We start from the raw sequence: 27,066 nt of genomic DNA, 5'->3' as shown, positions 1-27,066 counted from the left end.
TTTTAAATTGTGTGTGTGTGTGTGTGTGTGTGTGTGTGTGTGTGTGTGTGTGTCTATGCCACACCACTATGGATGCCTTGTGAGGCGAGGGTGTGGAGTGATCTGGAGCTGGGGTTATAGGAGGTTGTGAAGCTGCTTGCAATGGATGCCGAGAAGCCAACTTGGCTCTTCTGGAAGAGCAGCAAGTGCTCTCAACAACTCAGCCATCTCTCTAGCTCTATTTTGCTATATCTTCAAACTAATTTCATGATTATTATATTTCCCTTACTTTGTAGCTTTGGATGATTGAAAGGATGCAGCATCTTGGAAGGCATATTCAGTGATGAAAATGAGATAATTTAATATTTTTACGGTTATTATAATGTTGCCTAACATGTAGTTAGTGCCACGTCGGTGCTTTTTAAACAATGAGAGCTCTCGCATGCATCATATTATGATTCTTAGAATCTCCATAAGCCTCGGGAAGAAAACGAGTCTTTTATTTTTGCCTAGTGCAACGATAACAGATGATCTGAAAAAGAAATCAGACCTTGGTAGACAAAATAAAGCAGCAAAACCGAGGAATCTGATATTGAGTAAGAGGGGCTTAAGAGATGGCTCAGAAGTTAAGGGTACCACCTGCTGCTGTTACAGAGGACCAGAATTCCAATTCAACATTCACGCTGGGAAGCTCACAACCACCTTGTGTTGCAGCTCCAGTGGACCCAGGGGACCTCTCTGACCTCGGGAGCTCAAGCACGCATGCACATGCATAGGGAAAAAATGACTTGAGGATCACAGAGGTCAGAGTACAAATTTGGAGTGAAATAATGTGAAAATCCCTTTCTCTTGAATATTAGTCTAAAACTGATACTCCAGTCTCTAAACGATTGGCTCTTTTCGAAATACGGCGCCAGGGTTCCCGGACCAATGCCACGCAGGAAGATTTTGGGCCCCCCTGGAAACGCCCCTCCCCTTTGAAGGCGGGTTGGAGGGCTAGGCTCTTACGCATGCGCCTTGCCCGCAGGTCCATTGGAGCAGCTGCCAGGCGCATGCGCAACGCCCAAAGAGCGACAAGATGCGGAAGAACTGGCCCCGTGGAGGCTCCCATTTCTGAAGCGTGGGAGGCAAAAGAGGCGGCAGATTATAGAATTCAGTTTGAGCTCCGGCGGGTCCCGCAGGTCATTAGAACCAATAAGAGAAAGACGCAGCGCTGCGGTGGTACAGAGATCGGAGCACTTTTCCGAGTCCTGCAGGCGGGCGGGGGCCAGGGAGCGAAAGGCGCCATCCCTGAGCTGAGGGGCCCAGGGGGCCGGGTCCCGGAGCATGGCGGACTGGACCGAGACCCTGAGCATGTGGAGGTGGAGCTGCCGAGGCCGCCTGGCCAGCTGTCAAGTCCTCATTGCTAGCGCTGTAAAGGCAGCCACAGCAACTGTAGCCGAACCGCGCTTGCGGTCTAAGGCGGGAAAAATGACAGCATGAGTTCTGCCACTGCCTGGCTTCCTCCCCTTTCTTCTCCTTCTGTGCTTTCCTCTTCCACACATCCCGTCGTCCTTTCCCATCCCTGTGCTCCTCTTCCTTCTGACCTTTGTCCTCTTTTCCCACCTCTGTCCTCTTCCAATTATCCTGTGCAGCGCATTTCCATCTATCTTTTATCAACCTCTGTGCCTCTCTCCTTCTCCCGCCTTTGTCTTTCCTCCATCCTTTTTTCTTCATCCTGTCCCCCTCCCAACAGAAGCTCGCCATCCTCCTCCGCCCCCCACCCACCCCCCACATCCTGCCTCATCTGCATCCTCCTCCCCTACTTTTCTCCGCCCTCGCGCTCAAGCCTCCGCCCATTAGCCCCCGCCCCCAGCTGCCAGTCCCCAGCAGCTCAGTCCTGCAGTGAGTCCATAGCAAAGCACCAGGAGCTCAGCACTGCTGGCTGTGCTGGCTAGCAAGTCTCCGAATGGCTCAGGAGAAAATGGAGCTGGATTTTGAGGCTGACACATCTGATGGGGGCACCCTGAGACGGTCCAACAGTGCTCCCCTGATCCATGTGCTCAGGTGAGCAGGACTGGGGAGGATGGAGTGTGGGGTTCAGAGCTTTGTCCCTTTGCAAGAAGTCTTCCTTCCCGAAAGTGCCAGTTCGAGTTCATCTGGACTCCAAACTGAGGGCTTGAGGTCTTATTTTCTTCACAGTGACTTGGCTCCCTAGATGGAGGGAAAGTTTGACCTCGCACTCTGGCCATGTCCGAGAAACGGGTCCTCTCTACCTGGGGGCGTGTTGTCCAGTTCTGAGAAAGAATGAAGAAACCTTCTGGATTTGCTGACAGGTTGCTTGCCCTGGCTAATTTCCATCATGGCAAGTCAGCTGAACCCCCTGAATTAGGCTTGTAACTTGACACCTGTATCTAAGAGGTGTTGTTTCTATGCCGAGTTTAGGAACCCTGGCATTAACAGGGGTTTGCTTTAAGAAATCAGTTTATCTAATAACTTGGGATTAGATGGTGCGCGCTCATGTCTTATTAAGTGACTTGGATTTGTTACAGTGTTTTCAGTTTTTAAAGCTGCCTGAAATGCGTTTCTGTGACTAAAAAGAAAAAAGAGCGATGGTTTATAGCCTAGTTCAGTAAAGCAGAGGTTTGAGAAAATAGTGGGGAAAAAAACTCCTTTAATTTTAGTGGCAGGATGTTGTCTCTTCATGTGAACAAGACACCAAGGAGTTTAAAGTGAAACCTTGTGATAATGAGGACTGGTTGGCACACCTAATGAAGCTATCACATCTTACTTTTGTAAGTAGACAATTCATCTGAAGAAAATTTTGAGACCCCCACAGAGAGGGCATTAATACAATACAGAGAAGTAATATTAGCCCCAAACATTTTTTTCAAGCACAGCTGAAGCTTGATAATGCTTTGCCACCAATTGAACTGATTATAACATCTATCTTTTGCAGAGGGGCAAGTATTTTCCCCTAGATTTAAGTATGATTTTGAAATTAAGGGAATGACAGAGTGACTATTGCATTTTGGATGTTGTCTTTGGCATTACCAAGTGATTTGGGGGTATTTGAGAGGAAACTGTCTCTTTTGTCTCATCCTTGTCTTGTGAAAGTCTGGTAAGCAAACAATTGCTAGGGCCTTGGGCTGTCCCACTGACCTGCATTTAGACAACTAAGGGGAAAATCCCACTGTTTTGTGAACCACAATTTAAGTAATTACTTGAAAGATAGCATGATGTGACAGACAAGGGGAGAAGAGACCCAGGCCTAGTCTCAATTGTCAACAGCTAGCTGTGCTGAGTGCGATATTTAACCTTTTCGCGTCTGTTTTCTCAAACGAGGACAGCTGAAATAGGCATTGTCAGTGGTCTCTTAGAGCTCAGTACTGTTCAGTTTTGAAAATCCTTGAATTCCTGTCATGGGCAGAACAGACTGTTAGGCACGTCGGGACTATCATATGAAGATTAATGAAGCACCTCTCCTGGGAGACCATTTACACTTACTTTATCTCTTTCCTTTTTTCCCTTTTCTACTTTTATTGGAATCTTTTTATTTTTTTAAATAGAAGGTAAAATGTGAGCTCTGTATGTAGCTGCCTAGCAGTGTCTGTCTGTTAGCATGTGTGAGGCCATGACTTCATCTACAGGAACATAGAGACATACAAATGTACTGGTGTGGTAGTGTAGCTCAGGGTAGAGCTTTTGATGGGGATGTGCAAGGTTCTTGCTTCCATCTCTAGCCCTTCCAAATAAAAATGAAAAGAAAGTTTACCCAACTGTGGTGATATATGCTTGGTCCCAGGAGTTCAAGACCAGCATGGACAACATAGCAAAACCATGTCTTTGAAAAGCAAGGCCCTGTCTCAAGAAGCTTGCACCTCCCAGTTTCTTTGAGTTTGAAGTGGGGTTGACTGCATTATGTTTGTGGAATGAGAAGTTTGTGCTATACCTTCATGGAAGGAAGCAAGGCTTTTGAGATGTGTGTGTGTGGAAGGAGAGGATTTTGACAGATGATGGTAGGGCGTGTGAGGTCAAAGGGGAAACATGAACAGAAAGGAGAAAAAGCAAGCCTTTTCAATTGTGTCCATTCCCTTGGACACTGGGATTCAGGGGTAGAACAGTAGAACTGGCGCTTGGGGCACACATGTTGATGAGAATGGGCTTAAGAATGGACTCCCTAGCTCTTCTCAGGGTTGCACAAGCAAAGCAGGGAGTGATCCTCATGGTTCTCTGGGGTAAAGCGGCTCACATCTGACAGGAACTGGTTTGGGGGTGTAGCTCTGACCTGAAGCAGCTGGAATGAACCAGTCTGCAGCTCCGCCCTACACCTCTCAGAGCTGTCCCCTAAGCACTGAGGAGATAAGTATCTAGCAAAAGCAGAGGCTGCAGCACTTGAGACTGGCCTGCCAAGAGGACGGTAAGGAGGTCCTCGTCTGGAGGAAATGATGAGCCATTGAAGATTTCATTGTTAATTACAGTTTGGAGGGTGTTGAGCTCAGTTGACAGACAGCTTCCTTTAGAAGACGTTAATCCTTTTATTTTTTACTTTTCAGTGACCTTTCACAGGTTTTTGAGCCATATCCACTTAGAACTCGGAGGAACAGTGCGACAATTATGAGCCATCATAGCTTGGTAAGTATCAAAGTAAGTATGTGCAGTGATTTAGATTGCAGGAAATACTTTCAAATGTAGCTCTTTCTGGGAAATTATGTGCTGTGCACATTTTTTTTTGGAAAAAAATTATTTTACCCATCCTGTTTACCAGTTCTGCCTTGGCGGTCAGCTTTTGCTACATACACACTGGGTTCAGGGAGCAGGGGGCTTAAACATTGCTTGCTGTCGGATTTTGTATTTGTAAAAATTAGTCCTTGTTTTTCATTTCTACTTGCGTCACAGTTGTGAGGTAAATCGGGAATAACTTCCAAATATAGCTGAGAACCATGGTCTTTATTTGTCATAGGATGTAAAAAAAATCACTTAAATAGTGGCAGAGTGTCTCCGACACTCATCTGTCAGATAATACTGGTTGTCTAAAATAAAGACCCCTGGAAAATATGTTTACATTCCCAGAAGAGTGGATGAGTGTATCTTTTCTCTGTAGCCAGAGCTGTTGGGAATGACCGTATTAGATAGCTTCACTGGGGAAATTATGAAGAGGTTTTTATATAGTAGCACTTCACATGCAGGGCTCACTCTCTCTGCAGCTTTAGACGGCTGAGGTGTAAGCACACGGACCTCTAAATGGCTGAACTAGATTTCCATAGTCTGTGCACAAAGGTTCATCCATTTATTTATAGGACAGCCTCCCTCTCTGACCCCTGAATCATCTAAAATTTATACACAATTATAATAAGCTTCCAACTCAGTGGTGTGTTAGATGCAGCAAATCAGAAGAGGTGTGTTTGGGTCAAAGGTCTGCTAAATACTTGCTAGCAAGAGAGGAGAGGGAAAAGCAGAAAGGCAGGCAGGATTTTCCCCCCTCCCAGTAGTTTGTGATTTGGTACAAGGGCTCAGAGCCTGTTGATAGTCCCAAGGGTGTCACTAGTATAGAAGCATATGGTAATGTTCTTAAGAAAAGGATCCCTGAAGCCGGGTATTGGTGGCGCATGCCTTTAATCCCAGCACTCGGGAGGCAGAGGTAGGCGGATCTCTGTGAGTTCAAGACCAGCCTGGTCTACAAAGAGCTAGTTCCAGGACAGCCTCCAAAGCCACAGAGAAGCCCTGTCTCGGGAAAAAAAAAAAGATCCCTGCTCATTAACCTTTTCTTCATTTTCAGTAACATCCACACTTTGGTGGTATTTTACATGCTACAAAGTCCTTTCACTCATTTAGTTAGTTCATGTGACAGTCTCCACAAAGTAGAAAAGAGACAAGGCATGAGGTATGTTTTTGCTCAAATATGAACAGCAGCAACTGACTCATGACACAAGTGGCTTGCTTAGGATCACACAGTAGTAAGTGGCAGAGCTCAGAGCTGCTCCTAGACTTGAGATCTTCCAGTGCCATTCTGTTTGGTCTAACATGTTTGAGAAAGGGGCCACTATAACACATTTTAGAAGGATTTCCAGTGAACTGGCTAAAAATACTTAAAGAGGGGATGTTAGCTATCTAGAGGTTGGATTCGCTTCACCCGCTTCCCTGACGGTACTTGAAAATATAACTACTTCTTTTTGTTGGGCATATGAAAAATGTTCTTACGTGGTACACAGCTGTGCTGCTGATAAGAGAAGCATAGCCAAGACGGGGAAAACGAATTTGCCTCTCTACACTTCACTTAGCTCTTTTCTAAGAGGCGAAGATTCTTATCCGCTCTGGTCTAGGCTCATCTGTCATTACTCCCATCCTTTGCCCCGGCTGCCTCAGTTTCTAAAGGGCCATGGCAATTCACTGATCCTCGTGCTGCCCATCAACCCGGTCCTCCTCTCTCTCGCTTTTGCTCCTTCAAAACCTACTTTAATCCTTATATCTCCTTTGTACATGTTCCCACACCATTATGATATTAATGACACTCTATACTAATATTACAGCACACTGCATAAATCTTAATGTGCTCATCTGTGTCCCATGGTAACAAGCAAGGAGTAAAATGTTGGCAAATGAAATGGAAAGGAGGAGATGGTAAAAAGACAAGCAGAGAGGTAGGACCTCCATCATTTGCCAACTGATTAGATATATGGGAATCATCTAAAATCTATACACAATTATAAGCTTCCAACTCAGTGGTGTGTTAGAGGCAGCAAATCAGAAGGGGTGCGTTTGGGTCAAAGGTCTGCTAATAGTTGCTAGCAGTTGATTTGGAGGCCAAATTACATTCCTTCAAAATAATCATAGTCCTGTCACAAAGTGTAAGATACAATTCAAACGGATGGATTTTACAGGATTGTAACAGTCATAATGTAAATAATTACTATTTTCCATAAGAAATCCAAATGCATGTGAGTGTAAAAGCAAACATGACAATTATTCTGCTTAAGCAGCCTTACGCCATTACAACTTTTTAAAATGACAATTATGGGAGAAGGATGACTCCAGCTGACTAAAATTGTGTTTCATTGTGACCAGGGGAGTGGTGGTGCCTTGATTACAAGGAGAGAAGTTGAAAAGATGGATCGTTTGAAAGGCAACATTAATTCTCTCAGGGGGCTAACGTACCACTGATTCAATGCTGTTCTCCAGCGCCATATTCTAAACCTTTGTTGTTTCGTCTCTGCTAGCTTCCTGACTTACCACTGTTCACTTCTAGCCACAGACACTTCTCATTTCTAAAACAGATCCCCACCTTTTCATTTTTAAAATGATTTGTGTATTTTTTCATATATATTTGAGCCTGTATGAATATATGTGCAACATGTGCATTCAGGAGTCTGTGGGGCCAGAAGAGGGTGTTGGGTCCCCTGGAATTGGAGTCACAGACTGCCATGTGACTTCTGGAAATGGAACCTGGGTCCTCTGCAAGAACAGCAGCTCTTAATCACTGAGCCGTCTCTCTAGCCCTGACGCCTGTCTTTTATAATACCAATTTTCTTCTCCTTAAAATAACTTTGCCTTCACATATAGGGCGACTCCCTTGTGGTTAATATGTTTTCTGATGCCCCTGTCACTTGGTGTAACTATTGTCTCCTGTCTTATACCCTCAGTCTCTTCTCTAAATCTTTGGTTCCCACCTTTTCCTCATATTGTATAGGACAATGGTCTTCTTTCATGTAGGTCTGTCCTTCCTTTCCTTTCCTTTCCCTTCCCTGGCCTTTTTCAAAGAATAGTCTAACCTTGACTGTATCTGGCTCCTTGTCTCCTAGTTTCCTGCTAGTTGGTAATCTTGCTGCTTCTACCACAACTGCATTAAAGACTGCCCTTGGAAATGTCACTAATGCCCACTTAATTGTGTGTGTCAGGGGGCTCATTTCTTCTACCACTTGAGCTCTTTGCTTTCCTTAACACCGCTTAGCCGGCATTTCTCTCAAACTCTTAGAAGGTTTTTTGTCAGCTGATAAATTATTCTTATTTCTGGTTCTAGACATAGTTCTGTTTTTATCTCTCTCTGTCTCAGAGCCACTTTATAGTTTTGTCTAAGATTGAGAAGTTGTATGTCTAATCAAGGGTGTGTTAAATTTCTGACTTCCTCCACAGTTTGGAACCATCCTCACTTTGGCTTGAACCCCAATATCTGTCACTGGGTTTTTGTTTTTTGCGTTTCATAGGCTCTTTAATTCTCTAGATGATGTGTGTGCTTTTCCACATCAGCCTGATAGAGTAACCCTACCTGATAGTTTATAATTTTTCAACAAACTCATTAAAAGTTCAGTGCTAAACATGTGTTGTTTTCATAATGCCAAAGATGACTTTACAAAGGATTTTATGCAAAGTTTTTCAAATCTTAGGAGAGAAAAATACAAAAGGGGTGGGTAATGGAGGTATATCTTTTAAGGTAAAATCATGTCTCAGTGGATAATTTTACCTGAATTAGCTTTTGCCTAAAAAGCCCATTGTTATACTGCTCACATTAGAATTTTTTAAGTTGTAATAACATAAGGCTTCTTGAGCAGAATAATTGTCTTGTTTGATTTGATACTCTTACACGTTCATTTGTATTTCTTAGGAGAAAATAATAATTATTTACATTATAACTGTTACAATTTTGTAGGAACCACTTGTTTGAATTATATCTTACCTTCTGTGGCAAGATTGTGATTACTTTTAAAGGAGCATAATTTAGCCTCCAAATCATTTCAGTTTTGTGATATTAAAAAATGAGGGCTTGAGACCGTTGATAGACTCCTTGCCTGGCATACATGAAGCCCTGGGTTCGTCACCAGTACTCCGCACACCAGATATTCAAGAGGTGGAGAAAGGAGGATCAGAAATGCAAGGTCATCATTAGCTAGCTAAACAGTGAGTTCAAAGTCAGCTTGGGCTATATGAAATCCTGTCTGAAAAAGAAGAAAAGATGATATAAAAGAAACAGCAATTATTTTGAAGGTTAACCTTGCCTTCTTTCATTGATCCTAGCTTGCGCAGTGTGCATGCAAGATGAACAGTCTTTCCTTGAAGCTGATCTTCCTTTAACTATTATGGTTTGTGGAGATAGCATTAGAAATCAGACCTTAGAGATGATTTACAGCATACAAGCAAAATGTTCTTCTTGCCATTTGAAAGTATTTTTGAGAACATTAATCATATACAAAATGTTGTGTTGGGTTTGTTAGCCTATCTTTACTCATTAGTGCATCAGTAATAAAAATTGATATCATTGGCATTTTTCCTTCCTATTTTATATAGCTTCTTATTTTAGATTAGTGGAATAATGAATAGTTCCAAGGCTCACTCTTTTTTCCTTTAAATTTATAGAGCTTTCCATTCATTTGGGAAAAGTGCTAAAGTCGGGGCCTGTCTGGTGACAGATGGTGCTTTGAGGTTGGACACCTGGTGCGCTTTCTAAAGACTGCGTGCATCACCTCTAGTGTATTAATGTTTAGGGGTTTGGAGAGCTAAGTTTCTAAGAATTTGAAGAATTATGTAGGAAGAGGTTGTCCACTAATACTGACAGTGATGCATAAAGTAGTGAATGTTTATGGTTAACTTACTAGCTCAGGTCAGAAATTAAGGACTAAAATCTTAAAAATTAGTGAGGCTGCCACTCGGGTTAGCTGGACGCATTATGCTTCTTCTGAGTCTGTTCTGAAGTAGTGGTAAGACATGGCTGTCAATCTACAAATGGTCGCGCAGATCTCCTGGGATTATTTCACGGTTATTACACACATGACTGAAAACTATGACTTAGCAATGTGCTTCTCCTTATAGGAAGAAGGCCTGGATATGATGAACAGAGAAACTTCACATGAAAGGTCAGTGGTTAGCAAGGCCAGGGGCCTAGCCTCATGTGGCTTCTTTGTGAACTCTGCTGACTTTTTTTCTTTTTTAGGGAAGCTCAAGCAGGAATGCAGATCAGCCAGTCATGGGATGAAAGCTTGAGCCTGGTAAAGTGTTCCCGTGTGTGCTTGTTTTATAATTTTCCAGAAATCTTTGTGTTATTCACTTGGCTTGGTGGATTCTTTCATAGGCGGTAGGCTTCCTGCTTCCAGAGTGATCCTTAGTTTTGATCTCTGCTTTACCAGGAAAATGTTTGGATGTATCCATTTCTACTCTTCAGAATATTGGTGTGTTATTATAGTAGTATATGAGATCTGTGATACGCTGAGTGACAGTAATATTTTATATTTACAGAGTGATAGTGATTTTGACAAGCCAGAGAAATTATATTCTCCAAAGAGAATTGACTTCACTCCAGTTTCTCCGGCACCTTCCCCAACCAGAGGATTTGGAAAGGTAGGATATTGTCAACAAGATATTAACTGTCTTTTTCACAGTGAGCTGTTTATTCTAATATATATATATATATACACACACACAATTCAACTCACTTTCAAAATCCCCATAGACTAGAAGAAGTAATGAAAAGCTATGGAAGTAAATTGGGAAAATGTCATATGTATGAGGCACTAGCATAGCTATGCTGTTTCTGTCATATTTCAAAAGAACCTTTTGAAAAACAAAAAAACAGAACAAAAGAAAAGCACCTTGGCAAACTGAAGTGCTGAGACGGTTTTAATAGTACATGTGCTTTCTCTAGCAGTGCTTTTCACCATCCTTGCAGATGTTTGTGAGTAGCAGTGGCATGCCACCAAGTCCTGTTTCGAATCCAAGACATTTTTCAAGGTAAGTGAATTTGAATGTTAAATGTAGGGACTGGAAAGATGGCTCAGTGGGTAAAAGCACTTGCAACCATGAGGATCTGAAAGTAGATCCTAGAACCCAACTGTAAAGCTCATGATGGCCACTCAGCACCTGTAACCTACCTGGAAGGTTGAGACAGGGTAACTCAGGCCTGCTGGCTGCTTAGCCTAGCTCAAGATTTAGTGAGAGACCTTGTCCCGTAGGAATAAGTTGGAGTATGATAGACCATTCTTCTCTGGACTCTAACAGCATTACCATATAGACACATGAACTTGTACATGCATTTGCACATGCAGGCATAACACACACACACACACTCACACAGAGACAGACAGAGAGAGACAGAGGTAGGGTGGGAAGGAGAGAAGGAGGGAGAGAGGGAGAGAGGAAGAAATGTGTCTGGAGTATCACTCATTAATTTTTTTCTTCAAATTAATTTTTATTATGGAATTTTTCATACATATATCAAAATAGTTAGAGCTTCATAAGAACAACCATATGCTCACCACTTATATTGAGGCATTAACATTTTACAAGATTCTGTGTTTGAGATTTAACGCTGATTAATGGATTGATTGTGATACTGAGGCCTGAACCAAGAGCCTCCTGAATGCTAGGTGAAGCACTAAGCTATATCTCCAGTGCTTAGTGTTATCTTATATTCACACACACACACACACACACACACACACGCTAACACCATATTTAAAGATAAAAGGGGTTACATATCAAAATCCAAATAAATTTTTAGTAAGATACTTTCTTTAAGCAATTGTGAGTATTTTACCTTAGAGAAAGTCTTTTTAAATGGCTTAAAATCTTAAAAATGCCATGTTTTTTCATATCACCATATGCTGACTCAAATTACCCTATGATATAAGCACTTCATATTTCTGAATTTATGGCTGTTCGTATTACTTATTTGGTGGGTTCTAATGCTGTTAGTCTTTCATCTTGGAAGCACTTCATATCATCCTGTTTGTTCATTTGCCAAAGCAGGAGGAGTCACAGTCCAGTCAAGTGCATTAGGCCCAGTGTTCTCGGCCCTCTTAAGAGAAAAGGTATGTGACAACTATGGTTGACAGCGTTGTGGTACATGCTTTAAACATATGAAGAGAGTAGATTTTAAGTGTTATTATAACACACCAGAAAAAAAGGTAAGTAGCTGTGGTAATAAATGTATTTGTATATATACTACATTGTGATATTGTACACCTTACTAAGTATGCATACATTCATTAGTATTGGGGGAAAGGATTCATCACATTTCTGAATTAGAAACTAGAATTCTTGTCCAAATTACTTTTTGTCTAAAGAAATATTAAACATTTTTAACACATGCTCTATGGGTTCTAAGTTATAAAAAGTAACTATTTTATGTTGTCTATATTTTTGTAGTTCATATCTGAATCATATTCTTACATTCACATTATCGTTCTGAATAATCGCCATTCAGTGATCTGAGTATAAGAGAGGCACAATTTGACGTGTGTGCAAAAATATATACTGACATAGCAAATAGATCTGTAAACATGAGTGTGCTCCGAGGTGGGGTTCACTTTCCTATCAGCAAATCCTACCTCAGCAAAGTACGAGTTATCCAATAGTCAGGTCTCTAAAGTTTGTGATGCATTTGGGTCCTCTCTCAGTTGCCCATTTTGAGCCACAAAGCACTTAAGTTTTCTTAGTCAGCAGTAGTTGTAGATGTTTGTGTAAAGCCCTAACAGTGTCTGTTACATGGCCGAGATATTTGATATCGGTTTAGTCATTATTCCTGGTCATTTGACTGTATGACTAGAAGTGCCAGGTGCCATTTGATTTTCTTTTTTATTATTAGTTTTTTGTTTTATTTTGCCTTATGTCACCCAGACTGGCAATGAACTCACTACATAGCCAAGACTAGCCTTAATTCTTAGTCATTTTGCTTCTGCTTCCCAAGTGTTGAGATTATAGGTAAGCGCTGCCACATCCGTCTAGTTTTCTTTCTTTTTCATCAGCATAGAAAATATGGGTTTCTTTATGGCATTTTATGCATAGTTTAGGATCATCCCTCCTTACTGCCCTACTTCATTCCTTTCTTCTCTGCTACTTGGCGAGTTTAAAACTGGAAGTCAGAGGCAGGAGGATAGCTATAAGTTTGAAACCAGGCTGGGTTACACAGTGAGTTCTAGACTACTCAGAACTACAGAGTTGTAGCCTCTGGTAGTTTGTCCACACTCCAGTGGATGGCCCTAAACCCATGCACATATAGACAACACTAATTGGACTTAAAACAAATCATGAAAATATGACATTGGAATGGGGACATGGGGGAGAAGAGGACCCAGAGAGAGTAGGAGAGGGGAACTGGTGATGAATATGATCATATTTAATTATTTACATATATGAAATTATAAAAAATCTTAAAGATGATATACTTTCGAAAGTAGGTCTTGATATAATGATAATATTCATATTTCTAAAAAGTCCCTTTATTTAATCTTGCAAGGAATCATTTATAACCTTAGAAATGTTCTCAGGAGTATTAGATAAAAATATGCTTTAAAATTATTATTATTGTTACCATTAAAGTAAAATCTGTCCAGAAAGTTAATGGAATTGGTGTTTGTGTAGTAGCTATTCCAAAATCTACCAGTAGGTGGAGGGATTCTTTGCTAGAGTTTGAAAACCTATACACTTTAAAAGTGTCACTGAAGAAAGCAGCTAAAAAATTATAACTTTTGTGGATTTCAATAACTTTTATAATAGCCCCAGAAGAAAATTAATATTGTTTAATTCATAATAGGGGAAAACGAGGTTTACATGTGTTCTTGTTTTTCTCTCTTTCCGTCCTAAGTAGTTCATACAATTTTAAGTTCAGTTCCATGGTCCTACTGAGGTAGAGCTAGGCTCCTAAATTCAGTAGGTTTGGTTTTTGCTAGCTTTCTTGCTTGTTTGAGACAGGGTTTTACTCTGTAGTACAGGCTGGTGTGGCATTCTGGGTAACCTAGTTACTCTCAAATTTGGTGGTTATGTTCCTGCCTCTACCTCCCAAATGCTGGGATTACAGACATGATTACCAAACCACATTTATCTTAAATTGTCTTTCCCATTCTATCTTCAAGCTCAGATAAAGACCATCAAATCCAAGGAATATGCTTATTTGAAATTAAAAACAGAGCTTGGGGCAGGGGAGAAGAGGCAAACATTGGTGCCATGTTTTATAATTACAAGTTCAGTGAAAATCTATAGGGTTGAGTAAACCAGTACAGTTCCAAGTTTGTGAACTGAATTACTGTTATTGATTTCAGGTGTACTTTCAACTATATCTTTATATTTAGTATATCGTCTAACTCAACCTCCTATTTCCACACTATCAGAAAATACATCTTGTTGCTGTCTCAACATGTGTTAAGATATTAAAAGATATAAAATAAGCACTATTTGCTAACTATAAAATATTCACTGTAGGCTTTAACTGTTTGGGAATACCTACTTTTGTTTGGTAAAATCAGTATTCTCTTTTAGTAAAGTACGCACATGTGTGTAAGCTATTACTTTTTTTGTCAAGGTATAAAAGAACATGTCTCTCTTATGCTAAAGCGCATGAGAAGGTCACTGTTTTAAGGGGGAGGTTTTGAGACAACTGAGCTGGAAGTAGCTATCTAGCCCAGGCTTGAACTCCTGTTCTTCCTGCCTTCATCTCTGGAACTCCAGGCACATGCGGGAACTTTTATGTAATAGCTTGAAGTATTCTAAGCTTTGCCTGAACAAATATCCCCCTCATTTTAGCAGCAGCCCTGCATTTATAAAATTGTTTTATGGTAGCTACGTTTCTTGTGTTGTAGGGGAGATGGAGACAGAAAGCCAGCCTAAGAGGATCTTCCAAGGCACCACGAACATGCTGTCTGCAGATGCTGCGCAATTGTCTGATCTCAGTTCATGGTAAAAATGAAATGAAAAAAAAACTATTAGGATATGACTCATGTTAAAAAAGGACCACATTGAAAGAACATTGAGATAATGTAAAGTGTAACCCATGCTCACATAGGTGTAGAGGATATTGAATGAGCAGGTAATCTGAAAGTCCCATGTACTTCTTTGGAAGTGGATGTGCATCCTTTTTGCACCTGTTTTTGTTCTTAGCTTCAGTGTGGTGTAGTGTCATCAGCTGACTGGTGTGAGAAAGAGCCTCTGGGTGGCTGTGGAGAAATGCATATTGACAATCACTGCTCTGCTTGCATTTCATATTCCATGCTTTTGACTTCTAAGAGATGGCTGCATTCTCTTAACTGTGTATCAGTCAAACTGTTGTTCACCATGACCAGATCCTTGGCATGAGCAAGGGAGAAGGATTTATTTCAGCTCATGGTTTCAGAAGTTCCAGTCTGTAGTTCTCAGACTGTCTTGGTCCTGTGTCAGTGATGATACAGATCATCATGGCAGTGGGAACATGTGCCAGCGGCTACTGGCCTCATGGAACCCAGGAAGCAGAAAGAAAAGAAGGGACTAGGGATGAGGTATGACTTTCATGTTCATGTTCCCAATAGCTTCCTTGTTCCAGATGGGATCCTCCTCCTAAAGTTTCTGTCACTATCCAAAATAGTGCCACTACCAGGCAACCAAGCATTCAACACATGAGCTGACAGGGACATTTCATATTCAAAACATTATACCTGTGGTATTTGCTAATTAATGTGATCTATTGTGATTTTTCGAGACAGGGTTTCTCTGTATAACAGTCCAGGCTGTCCTAGATCTCGCTTTGTAGACCAGGTTGGCCTTGAACTCACTGAGATCCTCCTGTCTCTGCCTTCCAAGTGCTGGGATTAAAGGCGTGTGCCACCACTTCCCAGACAGAGTGATAAAATCTTTTTTCAAAAATTTTGCTAGTCAATCACAATGTTGTGAAATCCAGACTGACCCAGAACCTACACCCTTCCTGCTTTAGCCTCCTGAGTACTGGGACCATGGGCATGTACCATCAACCCCAGCTTAAATGTGCAGTTTTATAGTAACAGTTACTAATTCTTATTTTCCGGCTCACATGACTCATAGTCTTTCTCATTCTAGTTTAGGTCTGTGACATAAGGGTTTTCAGTGTTTTATGAGAGAATTGACTTTTTTTCCTATTCTTGAAGTTGAGCTAGATGCTGACGGACATCTGGGAAGAAGGCATAGTAGCAGTTCCTAGGTAATATTTTGAAATCTTTCAGGATGCTTCAGAATATGTACTACATATTCTATATATTGTGTAACACCTTTTAGAACCTTTCAGCCCCTGAGTTTCATAGCTGAGAGTCCTTTTTTAAAAACTCACAAGGGCACTCACTTTAAAAATAGAATGGAACCCTCTAGATGGAAGACATATAAAAGCCACTCACTGCTGTAAGGGTTGACAATTTCCTGTTCCCAAATTGCATGTATATCATTTTGTTTAAGATAGCTTGCACTTGCTGGGTGAACAAGTCCTAGCTTATTGTCATTCATGAGGCTTGCTGACTGGTACTGTTGCAATGCCTTTTAGATTGTTCCTATTTGTATCTTCCACTGTCTCTGTGTGTCCTGGGTAGCTCAATTGCTAATTTTGGTACAGTGTGTCCTCCCAGATATGTAGAGATTGCAAAGAGCAATTCCTGAAGCTTGTCAAGAGACTAGTGGATGAAACTGTATGCCTGGTGCACAGTGCATGTGGCTTTTATGGTAAAGTATGAGTATAGGCACATGACTATAAATAGATTTGCTTACCCACTTATTTATCAAGTGATCCAATGAGGAAAAAGTTCACAACATTTTACCAAGTAGAAAACAAAGAGACTGAGGAGCTGGTTGTGTAGCTCAGTGGTAGAGTACATATTTAAGTTGTAAAAGGGTGTGTATTCCACTTCCATCATGGCAAAAAGTGCATGGTTTTTACATTGCCACAAAATAGCAAAAGAAGCTCATTCAAATTAGAACACAAGGATAGGGGACAGGTTGTGGTAACACATTCCTGTAATCCTAGCACAATGAAGGCTGAGATAGATTGCCATGTTGGAGACCTTCCTAAGTTACATAGCCTGAACTATATAGTGTATATGAAGCAAAAGAAGGCCAGAAGGGCGCATAGCCCAGTGATAGAGCGCTTCTCTAGCATGCTCACAGCCCTTGGTTATCCATAGCAATACCAAAATCCAAAACAAAACGCGAAAGAAAAGAAAAAGGTACAGTACTTTTTGTTTGTGGTCCCCAGTCCTGGCCTGGGCACTCATCTTTTATCAGTATAGCCTTAGCTGGCTATGGCAGTGCTGTTGTGGAACCATGAGTAAACCTGTAGTAGCCGTGAGAGTCCTAGAGACACAGACATTAGTGATAAATGAAAGGATCGTAGAGTCTAGGAGTTTTGGGTCAGTCTGAGCTACATAGTGAGACCCCCTTCCCCCCAAACAAAACAAAACAAAACCAATAACTAAGATGATGGCTCAGTGGGTCAGAGCACATGCTATGCAAACATGAGGACCCAAGTTCAGATCTGCAGCACCTACATAAAAGCCAGGTATGGTCACATACACCTATAATTTCAGTGCTGGGGATTGAGGGAAGAAATAGGTGCATCATTGCAGCTTGCTGATTGGCTGGCATAGTTAAGAAACTAGGAGCTCCATGTTCAGTGAGAGGTCCTATCCCAAGGGATAAGGCCCAGAGAGACCCAGCATCCTCCTCTGGTCTCTACATGAGCAATGACAGACATGAATATTCGTATGCACACGCATGCGTGCACTGCACACACAAGCCTTTCAAAACGTAGTTAATTAATTTTCAAGTAACATTTTTAGATGAATTTGTAGTACCTCAAAGGATCTTAAAGCTTAAAATTGTGTTAAGATCTGCAGAGCACCTTATATACTAAGGATGCTGACATACATGGAAGAAATTCTGTATGAGTTAGTCTTAATAATGAATCTGGATTCTACTTCTACAGAAACTTCTGTCTCTTAATGCAGTTCCATTGGTCAAAATCATACATCTATATTCTTAGAAATGGGCCAGAGATAGCAGCCACCTGTGTCCTGATTCCTGTTGCTAAAGATGGCAGTCTACTTGATAGTGAAAGTTAAGGAAACTTTCTTTTGCTCTCTTAGAGAGTGGTTCAAATATCTGATAGCCAGCACATCTTTTTAAACTTTTCTTTATTCCCTGCCCCATCCCACAAAGAGAAGGGAAAGATAGTCTTTAAAGTTTATGTGCTAGTTAACAATCTTTAAAAATCTGACATCTTTGAAGTATACATTAAATTAGAATATTGAATATGAACCCATTTAGGGTTTGTGTCCATTTGGACATACTTTTTATTTCCTTTTTCCCCCTAAAAATCCTGAAATCACTGTCAAAAGAATGTGGGGAATGTCGCCACTACAAAGCTAGGATTATGCCATTTTACATTTAGTGTTTGTGAACATCAAGAGTTTACGCATAAGTCAGAAGTATGCCTTGTTTGGTACTTCGATTTTTTGTTTTTGTTTTTCATATCAAGAATTCCCCTTTTGTTTCTCATTCATCTAGAAGTAAGCCTGTGTGTCTAGCACACTGCAAAGCAAAGGCATTTTTCAGGGTCCCTAACCATGGGTGCAGATGAAGTGGTACCCTGTTTTGTCTGTAAAAGGGAATATTCTCAACTTTTCTTGCCCGGTGCATCAGTATTTGATGTAATACTTAATTTTTGTTTGTTTGTTTGTTTGTTTGTTTGTTTGAGACAGGGTTCCTCTGTGCAGCCCTGGCTGTCCAGGCTGGCTCAAACTCAGAGATCCACCTGCCTCTGCCTCCTGAGTATTGAAATTAAAGACATGCACCATTACCATCTGGTGTGATGCTTAATTTTAACGTTTTGAGTTAGTTCTATAGTTTGACTCTTCTCATTAAATAGTACAGACTGGCCTAAAATTCAGTATGTAGCCCAGTCTACTCTTGAACATCAGACCCCTGCCTCCTGAGTTCTGGGTCTACAGGCATATGCTATCACACTCTAGCTATCATTATTATTTTTAATGTTTTTGTCTTGCTTTTTGAGACAGGATTCTTACTCTGTATCCAAAACTAGCCTTAAACTCACTATGTAGGCAAGGATGACCTTGAACTCCTGATACTCCTACTTCTGCCTCTGAAATACTAGGGTCACAGGCATGTGTTACCATGTCTAGATGATTTTTCTACAAATGTTTATTTATTTATTTGTGTGGAGGCATGCACATATGGAGATCAGAGGACATCTTTCAAGAGTTGGTTTTATTCTTTGAACTCAGGTCATTAAGCTTAGCAGCAAGTGCCCTTACCCACTGAGCCAGCAGTCCTCCTAGCTTATTTTTAATATATATGTATATGATAGTGACTTGTATGGATCCATTCACTTTCACTTCAGATAGTCCTGTGGCTAGCCCTAGTTACCTTTGCTTTCCTATGATTGTCTGGCTTTTGGTCACTAGTGGAAATAAGGCTTGTTAACATTAGCACTCTCATCAGACGTTACATGAGAAAATAAGAAACTCAAATTGTGTTACATGAGAAAATAAGAAACTCAAATTGGAGTGGACTCTTGCTTTTAGAAACTCTGGTATAAGATGTGATTGTGAGCAATAAAAATTACTTTGACACAGTAATCTGTGTGGATTGCACAGTTACACAAGGACCTAATGATGGGGTGATATGACCTGTGGCTTCTGCTTTCATGAGCATGTGACCAGATTAACTAGAACAGAAACCAGACCTTAGTTCAGTGGCAGTGAGCTATGTTAAGCTTTAATATGTTGTGTAGCTAAATTGCGGTGGAGACAAAATGTAGCTATGCCGTTTTTCCCATAGTGAGAAAAATTAGAGACTTTTGTGTGTAATGGTGAAGACGACAATTTTAAATGTTCAGTGGGTTTTTTCCTGTGTGTCATTGTTTTTATCTTAACTAATCAACAATGTTTAGAAAAGTATTTCTCTGCCCAGTCTTATTTTGTGTTCTTGAATGAATACGAGTGTCACTAAGTAAGCAGGTCTTATTACAGATGAAATCTTCTAATCCTGGACTCACTGTCGTCATTATGGTGCTTGCAATAAAGAATTCTTTATTTATACTCAGATTATCTGCATGGTGGCCAAGTGTTAATCTAAGTCTCTTTCTTCCTGCCAAATGACATAGAGCATGCCCTTGTGCTACCCAGCCAATATGTGCTTTAGGAAAGTAAATTCATTTTAATATTAGTCTAGGCAAAAAGCTGCAAAGGAAAATTCACATGTGTTCCAAAGGCAAACAGAAAGGTCTTTTTGATTTTCCAGTGTCTTGGATTATCTGTGTAACTTTTTTTCAGTTGCTGAATAATTCATATTTTTGGACCAGTTTGCCATGTGGTTGAACAAATATCAGAGCCAACTAAGTTTTCCAGACTTCTTCCTTAAAAGTGGTATTATTAATGATGCATTTGACATCAATGGACATAGTGTAGGAGCAATGTAGAATATACTGTTTCCAGTTTTTATTTTTACTTTTCCAAAACCTATTTGTAATCTGTCTCCACCTAAAAACAACCTACAGGCAATAGAAAGAGATGACAAAGGGGACTGTGGTAACGTGCTTGCTCAGCCATGTGTGAAGGCCTGGGTCCCATCCCTAAATGATATTAAAAAAAAAAACATAGGAGTAGAAAAGAAGGAGATGAAACGTTACCTTTTGGGGGATGGTGTAGACTCAAGACTTACAAATATACATACTATAAACTTCTTTACAATGGAAATATAGCAGCTTAGAAACTTATAAAACTAATGTTAACTATATAGTATTTCGATCTCCTATATTAGAACAAAATGATGTTTTTGCAAAGAAGCTAGTGACAGACTAGAATCCATATTTCCTTAAGTCATAATTCCTTCCCTAATTCTGTTTTTCTTCCATTTCAAAACATAAAAAAGTGTCTGTGTAAACTTCAACTGCCAGACTACTCCTCCAATTTGGCTCCCACTGTGTTCTCCTGACTGTACTGTCTCTGTACTTGCCTGCTTTTAATTCCCAGAAGTCTCCTTGCTTCTTCCTACAGCTTCCCGAATTAATGCCTACTCATGTTTCCCATCAAAACACAAATCTCACCTCTGGGAATCCTTTCACAAATCCTCCAGGTTAGATCAGGTTACCCATGTGTCAGACTCTCATAGTCCCCATTCCTCCCCTTTATCACTCACATCACAAAGTGTAATTCTTTTTATGAGCCTCGTTATTTCCATCTCTGTCTCCTCCACTGTCCTGTATATTCAGTGAAGCTGGGGACCTCGTCTGTCCTTTACACCACTACCCTTCAAGAAGCTACCTACTTTCTATACTTGGCAGGAGTTTAGTAAATATTAGAATAAGTGAATGAGTAAATTCAAGGCAAATATAGAGCATAGACCCATGAACCCCGGGGACTGAACCAAGAAAGGGTGGCCTGATGTCAATCAAGCACAGGTTCTTGGTTCCATGTCAAGTACAAAGAAGCCAGGATTTTAAGGCAGGCTAGATTGACTTGTGGGAACACAGAGCATCTGGGCTATGTAGGAAGTGTGTTCCTGGACTGGCTTATAGAGGTGTTTGGTGTCCAAATCAGTTTTAGTTGGAGGATCAGAACAGAGACCAGTTGTTTGGATTAAAGGGGTATAATGGGCGCCATGAGGAAGGAACATTTTAGAAGTTTAACTGGAGAGTAACGGAATGGTGTAGGAAAAGGAGTCTTTTACAGATAGCATGGAGACCTTTGGGTCTGAAAGGAAACAGTATGAGAAATTCACAACATGAGAGAAATAGGAAAGGTATGTAATTAGAAGAGGAAAATATTTTTAAAATACTTGCATTGAAGTCAAGTTTAGGGCAGTTGAAAGAGTAGAAGTAATGTGTCTGAAGACATTTAAGCCAGTTTGAGAGTAGGTACCTTAGTGAACATCAGTTATCCTTGCTCTCATGCTCTAGAAAAGTAGGAAGATAAATATGTGGATAAATATGTGGCAGAAGATCAGGAACCCCCTCACAATAACCATGGCCTGTGAAGAGAAACACTTATCATGTGTTACATAGTCAGGTGCCTCCAAGGGGATGATCAAATTATACAGATTGCGAGTATTACTCTGTGTTTCCATGGTTTTATCAGTTTCACAGGTTCCTCAACATAGTACATTATGCATTTCATTGCTGTGGCCTTTATGCTTTTTATTATTTACCAATGCTGTACTGATGTGTGCGTCCTTGAAATCATGTCATTGCATGTTATGTTGACCCTGATACATGCATTCGCTTATAATTCTTTTTGCTTTGTCCTCAGTTCAGATATTTTGGATGGCAGTAGTATCAGCAGTGGCTTGTCCTCAGACTCACTGGCTACAGGCAGCGCTCCCGCAGAGTCTCCAGTAGCATGCTCCAATTCATGCTCTTCGTTCATCTTGATGGATGATCTCTCACCCAAGTGACTTAACCATTTCTGATTCAGTGTTTTAACTATTTCCCACAAAAAAACCATTCTGTGGGGAATGCAGAGAACTTTGATCCACAATGGGGATTAAAGTTTGGTACATTGTAACCATTCCGATGCTCCTATTTCTGGGCATCTCTGTCCTCTTAAGTTCAATTTTGCAAGCATAGTCACTTTACTAACATCTGTTTTGGCTGATCTCATTTTGCGTTTGATAACTAAATCTCAAATACACAGTTTTGATTGCTTGGAGGATTTTTTTCTTGGTGCCTCAAAGAGCACCTACTTTCAAACATTTAAGGGGGGGGCACTAATGTGTATCTTCTATGATTGTTCCTTTCCCTACTGGTGACATAACAGGTGATCAGAAATTCTCTTGCTTGAGAGATTTATAAAAATTCTCTGTTGACTACATACTTTTCCATCTCTTTATTTCACAGTAATATTCAAATTTCTTTGGATTGTATCAAATTTTTGTTGTTCTGCATCAGCTTAAAGTACATTATTTTGTTTTCATTTCCTGTCTGAGTTGCTTACTTTCCATGTCTCACGGAGGGGAAGAAACCCATAGTCGCTTCCATCACTCCCTCATTGCTTCTTTGCTCTTGGGATGTATGCAGTGAAGACTGATTTTCGAGTGGAGAATGTAAATGGACATACAGGATGCTGCATTAGTCACCTCAGGTTCTTAGGATGTTGCTACCACAGTCTCTGTTTCTCTCCCCAAACCTGGTGCCCTAAGGAATATATAAAATATTGTTGATATTTCTAGGTGGTGTTATCAAGGAGAAGAAATTCCTGCCTTGACCAGATGTGTGGAGCATCTCCAAATGAACGAATAGTTATTTACACAAAGCACTGTACAAAAGCAAGCGTCCATGAAGCTGTCAGTGTCTCGGGTAGTATTGTAAGGCCTTAGGTGCCTTGGGGTACATTGCTGTGCTGTAGGGGACACATATCATAAGGTCTTGTGGAAATGGAAGCTTTCTGTATGTGAGTGCAATTTTGTTTGATTTTTTTTTCCTGATTCCTTTTTGTCATTGAGTTTGTCTTGTCATGTGGTAACTGGTGGTTTTTCGTTTGTTTGTTTTATTTTGTTTTGGTTTTGGTTATTGTGTTGTGCTAGAGTCAGAACCCAGTTCTCGTTCTTGTTGCCCTATAGAGGGCAGTTTAGTATCTTTAAGGAAGCTTTGAGGCACTAAAAGGGTGAGTGCTACTGTGCCCCCTGCTTCCAGATATTTCTTGATCTCTAAGCAGTGTATATGCAGTGTGACGTAACATATGCTCAGTCATTTTTACAAGAGGAAACTCCTGACTAAAATATTTCAGAAATCCAAGTGTGATCTATTGTGACATTATTTATTATTTATTACACTATGTAGAATGTTGGTGTTGTTGAACATGGTGGGTGGAGTATTTGTTTAATATTCACATTTACCTGCTAGAATTGTGATATTCTGTTTTTAAGTGAACGTAAGAAAGAAACAGAAAATGATTAAGCTTAAGTCTTTTGAAATCTAAAATTCTTAAAGGTGGTCTAAAGATATTCACAGACTAGAAATTAGTGTGCTTGAAGCAAAACCTCTTTCCTAATCATTAGAGAACATCAGTTAGCTTGCAGCAGTTCCATTATAGAATCAAGTCTGTTCTTAAGTTTACATTGTAATCACTGTCATAACAGCTATTAATGGCTTTAGTTCCCATGTTGCTTTAGCCTGTGAAAAGCTCATAATCCTTTAAACTTAACATAAATTGCTGTTTTAAGAATTGCCCCCTTGTGTGCCATTTTAAAGAAACATTTCTTTGATGGCACTTGGTGTATCCACTCTGTTAATGAACCGTGTTCAAAGGCTTTTGCCTTTATAATGGTAAGAGATGGCTTTGTCTTTCAGAATATTTGTTTGCCTTCCCTCTTCTGTCTTATTTCCTTAAAGGGACACTTCTGACTTCAAATTTAGAGCACAAATTTAGAACTGTTAAGAAATACCCTTTGAAATGTGATGGTATTTAACCATGTTAAAAAGTCAGTGGTAAGGTAAAGCTGGAGCAGAAAACTGAAATTGTCGAAATGGTCTGATGAGATTAAAGAGGCAGGGGGAGTCACCTTACTTAAGCCAAGTCTTTCATTTATGAATTTAATTAAGTATTTTAAATCTGTTCTCTGTCAATTTCATATATGTATATGATTTATTCTGATTATTCTTACTCCCCAATCTCTCATGTCACTCCCACCCCGGCAGCCCCCAGATTCCTTTGCCACATTCTTGTCTTTTCCTTTGTAAACCAGCCTTTTGTTATTGTTGCCCTCTATATTGTTTAAATGGTCTAGAAAGCTAAGTCTGTGCAGGGATTGTTTTGAAATAAAAGATGGTAATATGCTAAATTCACAGAGGAGCTTTGTTGACAGTATCCCTTTATTTTTATATAAAGTCTAATATTTGCAGTGTGGTTACTGTTATAAAGTAAAATTCTTTCTTCCTATTCTCATATTATATCATATATTTTAAGCTTCTATTTGAAAACTAGTAGAAGAAATGAAATCATAATAAAATCCTATAGATACTGGTTTTGCTTGACTGACTTATAAATCACTGTTTTATGATAACTGCTTTTGGAATAATAGAAAGTTTTGTGAAATGTTGACCTAGTGTATAGCTTAAGAATGTGACTTTAATAAAGCATATATACATGTATAAAAAGACAATATTTTACAAGTCTGCCTCTCTTATTCCTGCTGATAATTATTTTCTGTCACCACATCCCAAGATCTTATTCTCTGTTTCTGGGAGTAGGTCAACTTTTAAGTATAAGGGTTTTCTGCACACTGAAAAACTAAGACAGCTATATTCAAGTTCAAGCTGGCTGGCCCAGCACAGAAGAAACCTCTTCACATGATCTGTCAATTTCTCTAGAGTATTTTGTCACATTTAACTGTTTAGATAGCTTTCGCCATGCTCACATATTTCTTGCTTGCAATTCATGGGTGTCAGTTGAGGGGCCTGGGCAGTCTATGAGACCTCTGTCAGTGGAACCAGTGTTTATCCCTAGTGCGGCTTTGGGACCCCATTCCCTATGGAGGGATGCTCTCTCAGTCTAGACACATGGGGGAGGGCCTAGGTCCTGCCCCAAATGATGTGACAGACTTTGATGAACCCCATGGGAGGCCTCACCCTCACTGAGGAGTGGATGGGAGGTGGGATGGGTGTTGGTGGGGGAAGGGGAGGATGGGAGGGAGAGGGAACTGGGATTAATATGTAAAATAAGATTATTTTGAATTTAAATAAAAAACAAAAAACTATTTTATCTTTTTAAAAACCTATTTATAGACTTCTATAAGAAGGCAAAAATAAAGATTTCAGTTCATGATTCACATTTTTATCACTTGATTTTATTTTCAGTATTTTTTAAAGAAATAGAAGACTCATTATTAAAAAGACTTTACATTTTAAATAATTTCATAAGTCCAGAAAAATTACAAAAACACTCAAAGATGTTCCATCTGCTCTTCAACTCAGTTCCTAATTTTTAACATTGAACCACACTTGTTTTAGCACTCTTTCTCAATGGATACTCCCTCATTCTCTCTCTCTCTCTCTCTCTCTCTCTCTCTCTCTCTCTCTCTCTCTCTCTCTCTCTCTCTCTCTCTCTGTAACTTTTGAGCTGTGCAGGAATTAGTTACAGACATGACACTCCATTACCATTAAATGCTTCAGAGTAACTTTATCCTAGAGATAAAAATACTCCACCCAGGCCTGGAGAGATGACTCAGTGGTTAAGAGCACTGCCAAAGGTCCTGAGTTCAAGTCCCAGTGACCACATGGTGGCTCACAACCATCTGTAATGAGACCTGGTGCCCTCCTCTGGACTGCATGCATGCACATGGGCAGATCACTATAATAAATAAATAAGCAAACAAACAAACAAATAAATATTTAAAAGTCCACCCATTCACTCCCATGTTACAGCTATCAATATGGCCATTAAATCTGAGGGCCTGATCCAATTTTGCCTATTTGATATCCACGCTCTTTCTGGCCTGATGGCATAATGTCATTCCTCCAACATTTGGTAGCTGGTATTCTGGTATCAAGAATAATTCCCCATCCACAATTTATTTGCATCAGTGTAAACTCACTGGCTCTATTTTACTTGGTGTGTTTTCGTCCATCACTATTACTTTGGTTGTTGATTTGGACAGTGCAAACACTCTAAGCATGTTTCTGTTTTCCTTAAATTAAAAAATATTTATTTACATTTATGTGTGTACATATACACCAAATGTGTGGGTGCCTGCAGAGTACAAAGGAAAACATTGGATCCCCCGGAGTTAGAGTTACAGATGATTGTGAGCTGCCCAATATAGGTACTGGCAACAAAACGTGGGTCCCTCAGAAGAACAGCAAGTTCTCTTAAGCAGTCAGCCATCTCTCCAGCCCTTTTGCCATCCACTGGTTTTGAGTGTTGTTGTTGTTGTTGTTTTTAACTGTTGGTTACAAGATATCCCAGATTCATACTTGCCTTTCCCTGGCCCCTGTGATCAGCCCTGATTCATTTTTAGAATGATGTTAAAAACTAGGTAAGGGCACTAGGTATCATTGTTGCCACCAGGGCACAATTTTTCAAGGGCCTCAGAACACATGGTACACATGCACATGTATGCCACATAAACAGACATGTACAGACACGTATATTTCTATTCAAAATCATGAGTTCTGTTGTGGTGCATACTTGGAAAACCAGCACTGAGAGACTAAAACGGGAGGATTTTGAATTCCAGGCCAGCCTAGGCTATTTAGACCCTGTCTCAATAAAAGAAAAAAAAATCATGAGTTCATTCTAGTACCTCTGATTCCAATTCACCATCACAAGAGTTGTTCCAGGGTCCTCACTAAGCACTTGTAACTCCATTTTCTGGCAGTCACACACCTGATTCTTTTATTCCCCA

The 27,066-nt window shown here is 40.2% G+C and overlaps 1 protein-coding gene across 10 annotated transcripts; it reads left to right on the top strand.

The window, feature by feature from the left end:
- The first annotated feature begins 1,053 nt into the window (after positions 1-1,053).
- Positions 1,054-24,825, top strand: Pabir2 (PABIR family member 2). Of its 10 annotated transcripts, none has more exons than XM_013124853.3 (9): positions 1,054-2,025; positions 4,515-4,593; positions 9,760-9,803; positions 9,881-9,935; positions 10,183-10,284; positions 10,613-10,674; positions 11,692-11,753; positions 14,520-14,616; positions 22,894-24,825. In XM_013124853.3, the coding sequence occupies exons 1-9, from the start codon at positions 1,928-1,930 to the stop codon at positions 22,961-22,963; spliced, it is 669 nt and encodes a 222-aa protein (XP_012980307.1). In that variant the 5' UTR covers positions 1,054-1,927; the 3' UTR covers positions 22,964-24,825. The 10 variants fall into 10 exon arrangements, with proteins under 10 accessions (XP_012980307.1, XP_005085599.1, XP_012980306.1 ...); XM_005085542.4 differs by having other exon boundaries at positions 21,975-24,825; XM_013124852.3 differs by having other exon boundaries at positions 11,689-11,753.
- Positions 24,826-27,066: the final 2,241 nt, after the last annotated feature.

Source organism: Mesocricetus auratus, unplaced genomic scaffold (assembly GCF_017639785.1).
Source record: "Mesocricetus auratus isolate SY011 unplaced genomic scaffold, BCM_Maur_2.0 Super-Scaffold_100003, whole genome shotgun sequence".
NCBI classification, from domain to species: Eukaryota; Metazoa; Chordata; class Mammalia; order Rodentia; family Cricetidae; genus Mesocricetus; species Mesocricetus auratus.
Note: the sequence above shows the minus strand (reverse complement) of the source record. Positions and strands in the feature narration are given on the sequence as shown.

Coding starts and splice junctions, on each gene's coding strand:
- Pabir2 (XM_005085539.4), top strand. CDS start 1,928: ATGGCTCAGGAGAAAATGGAGCTGGATTTTGAGGCTGACACATCTGAT. Junction 9,936..10,182: donor GGGATGAAAGCTTGAGCCTG/GTAAAGTGTTCC, acceptor TTATATTTACAG/AGTGATAGTGATTTTGACAA. Junction 14,617..21,974: donor TTGTCTGATCTCAGTTCATG/GTAAAAATGAAA, acceptor CTTTGTCCTCAG/TTCAGATATTTTGGATGGCA.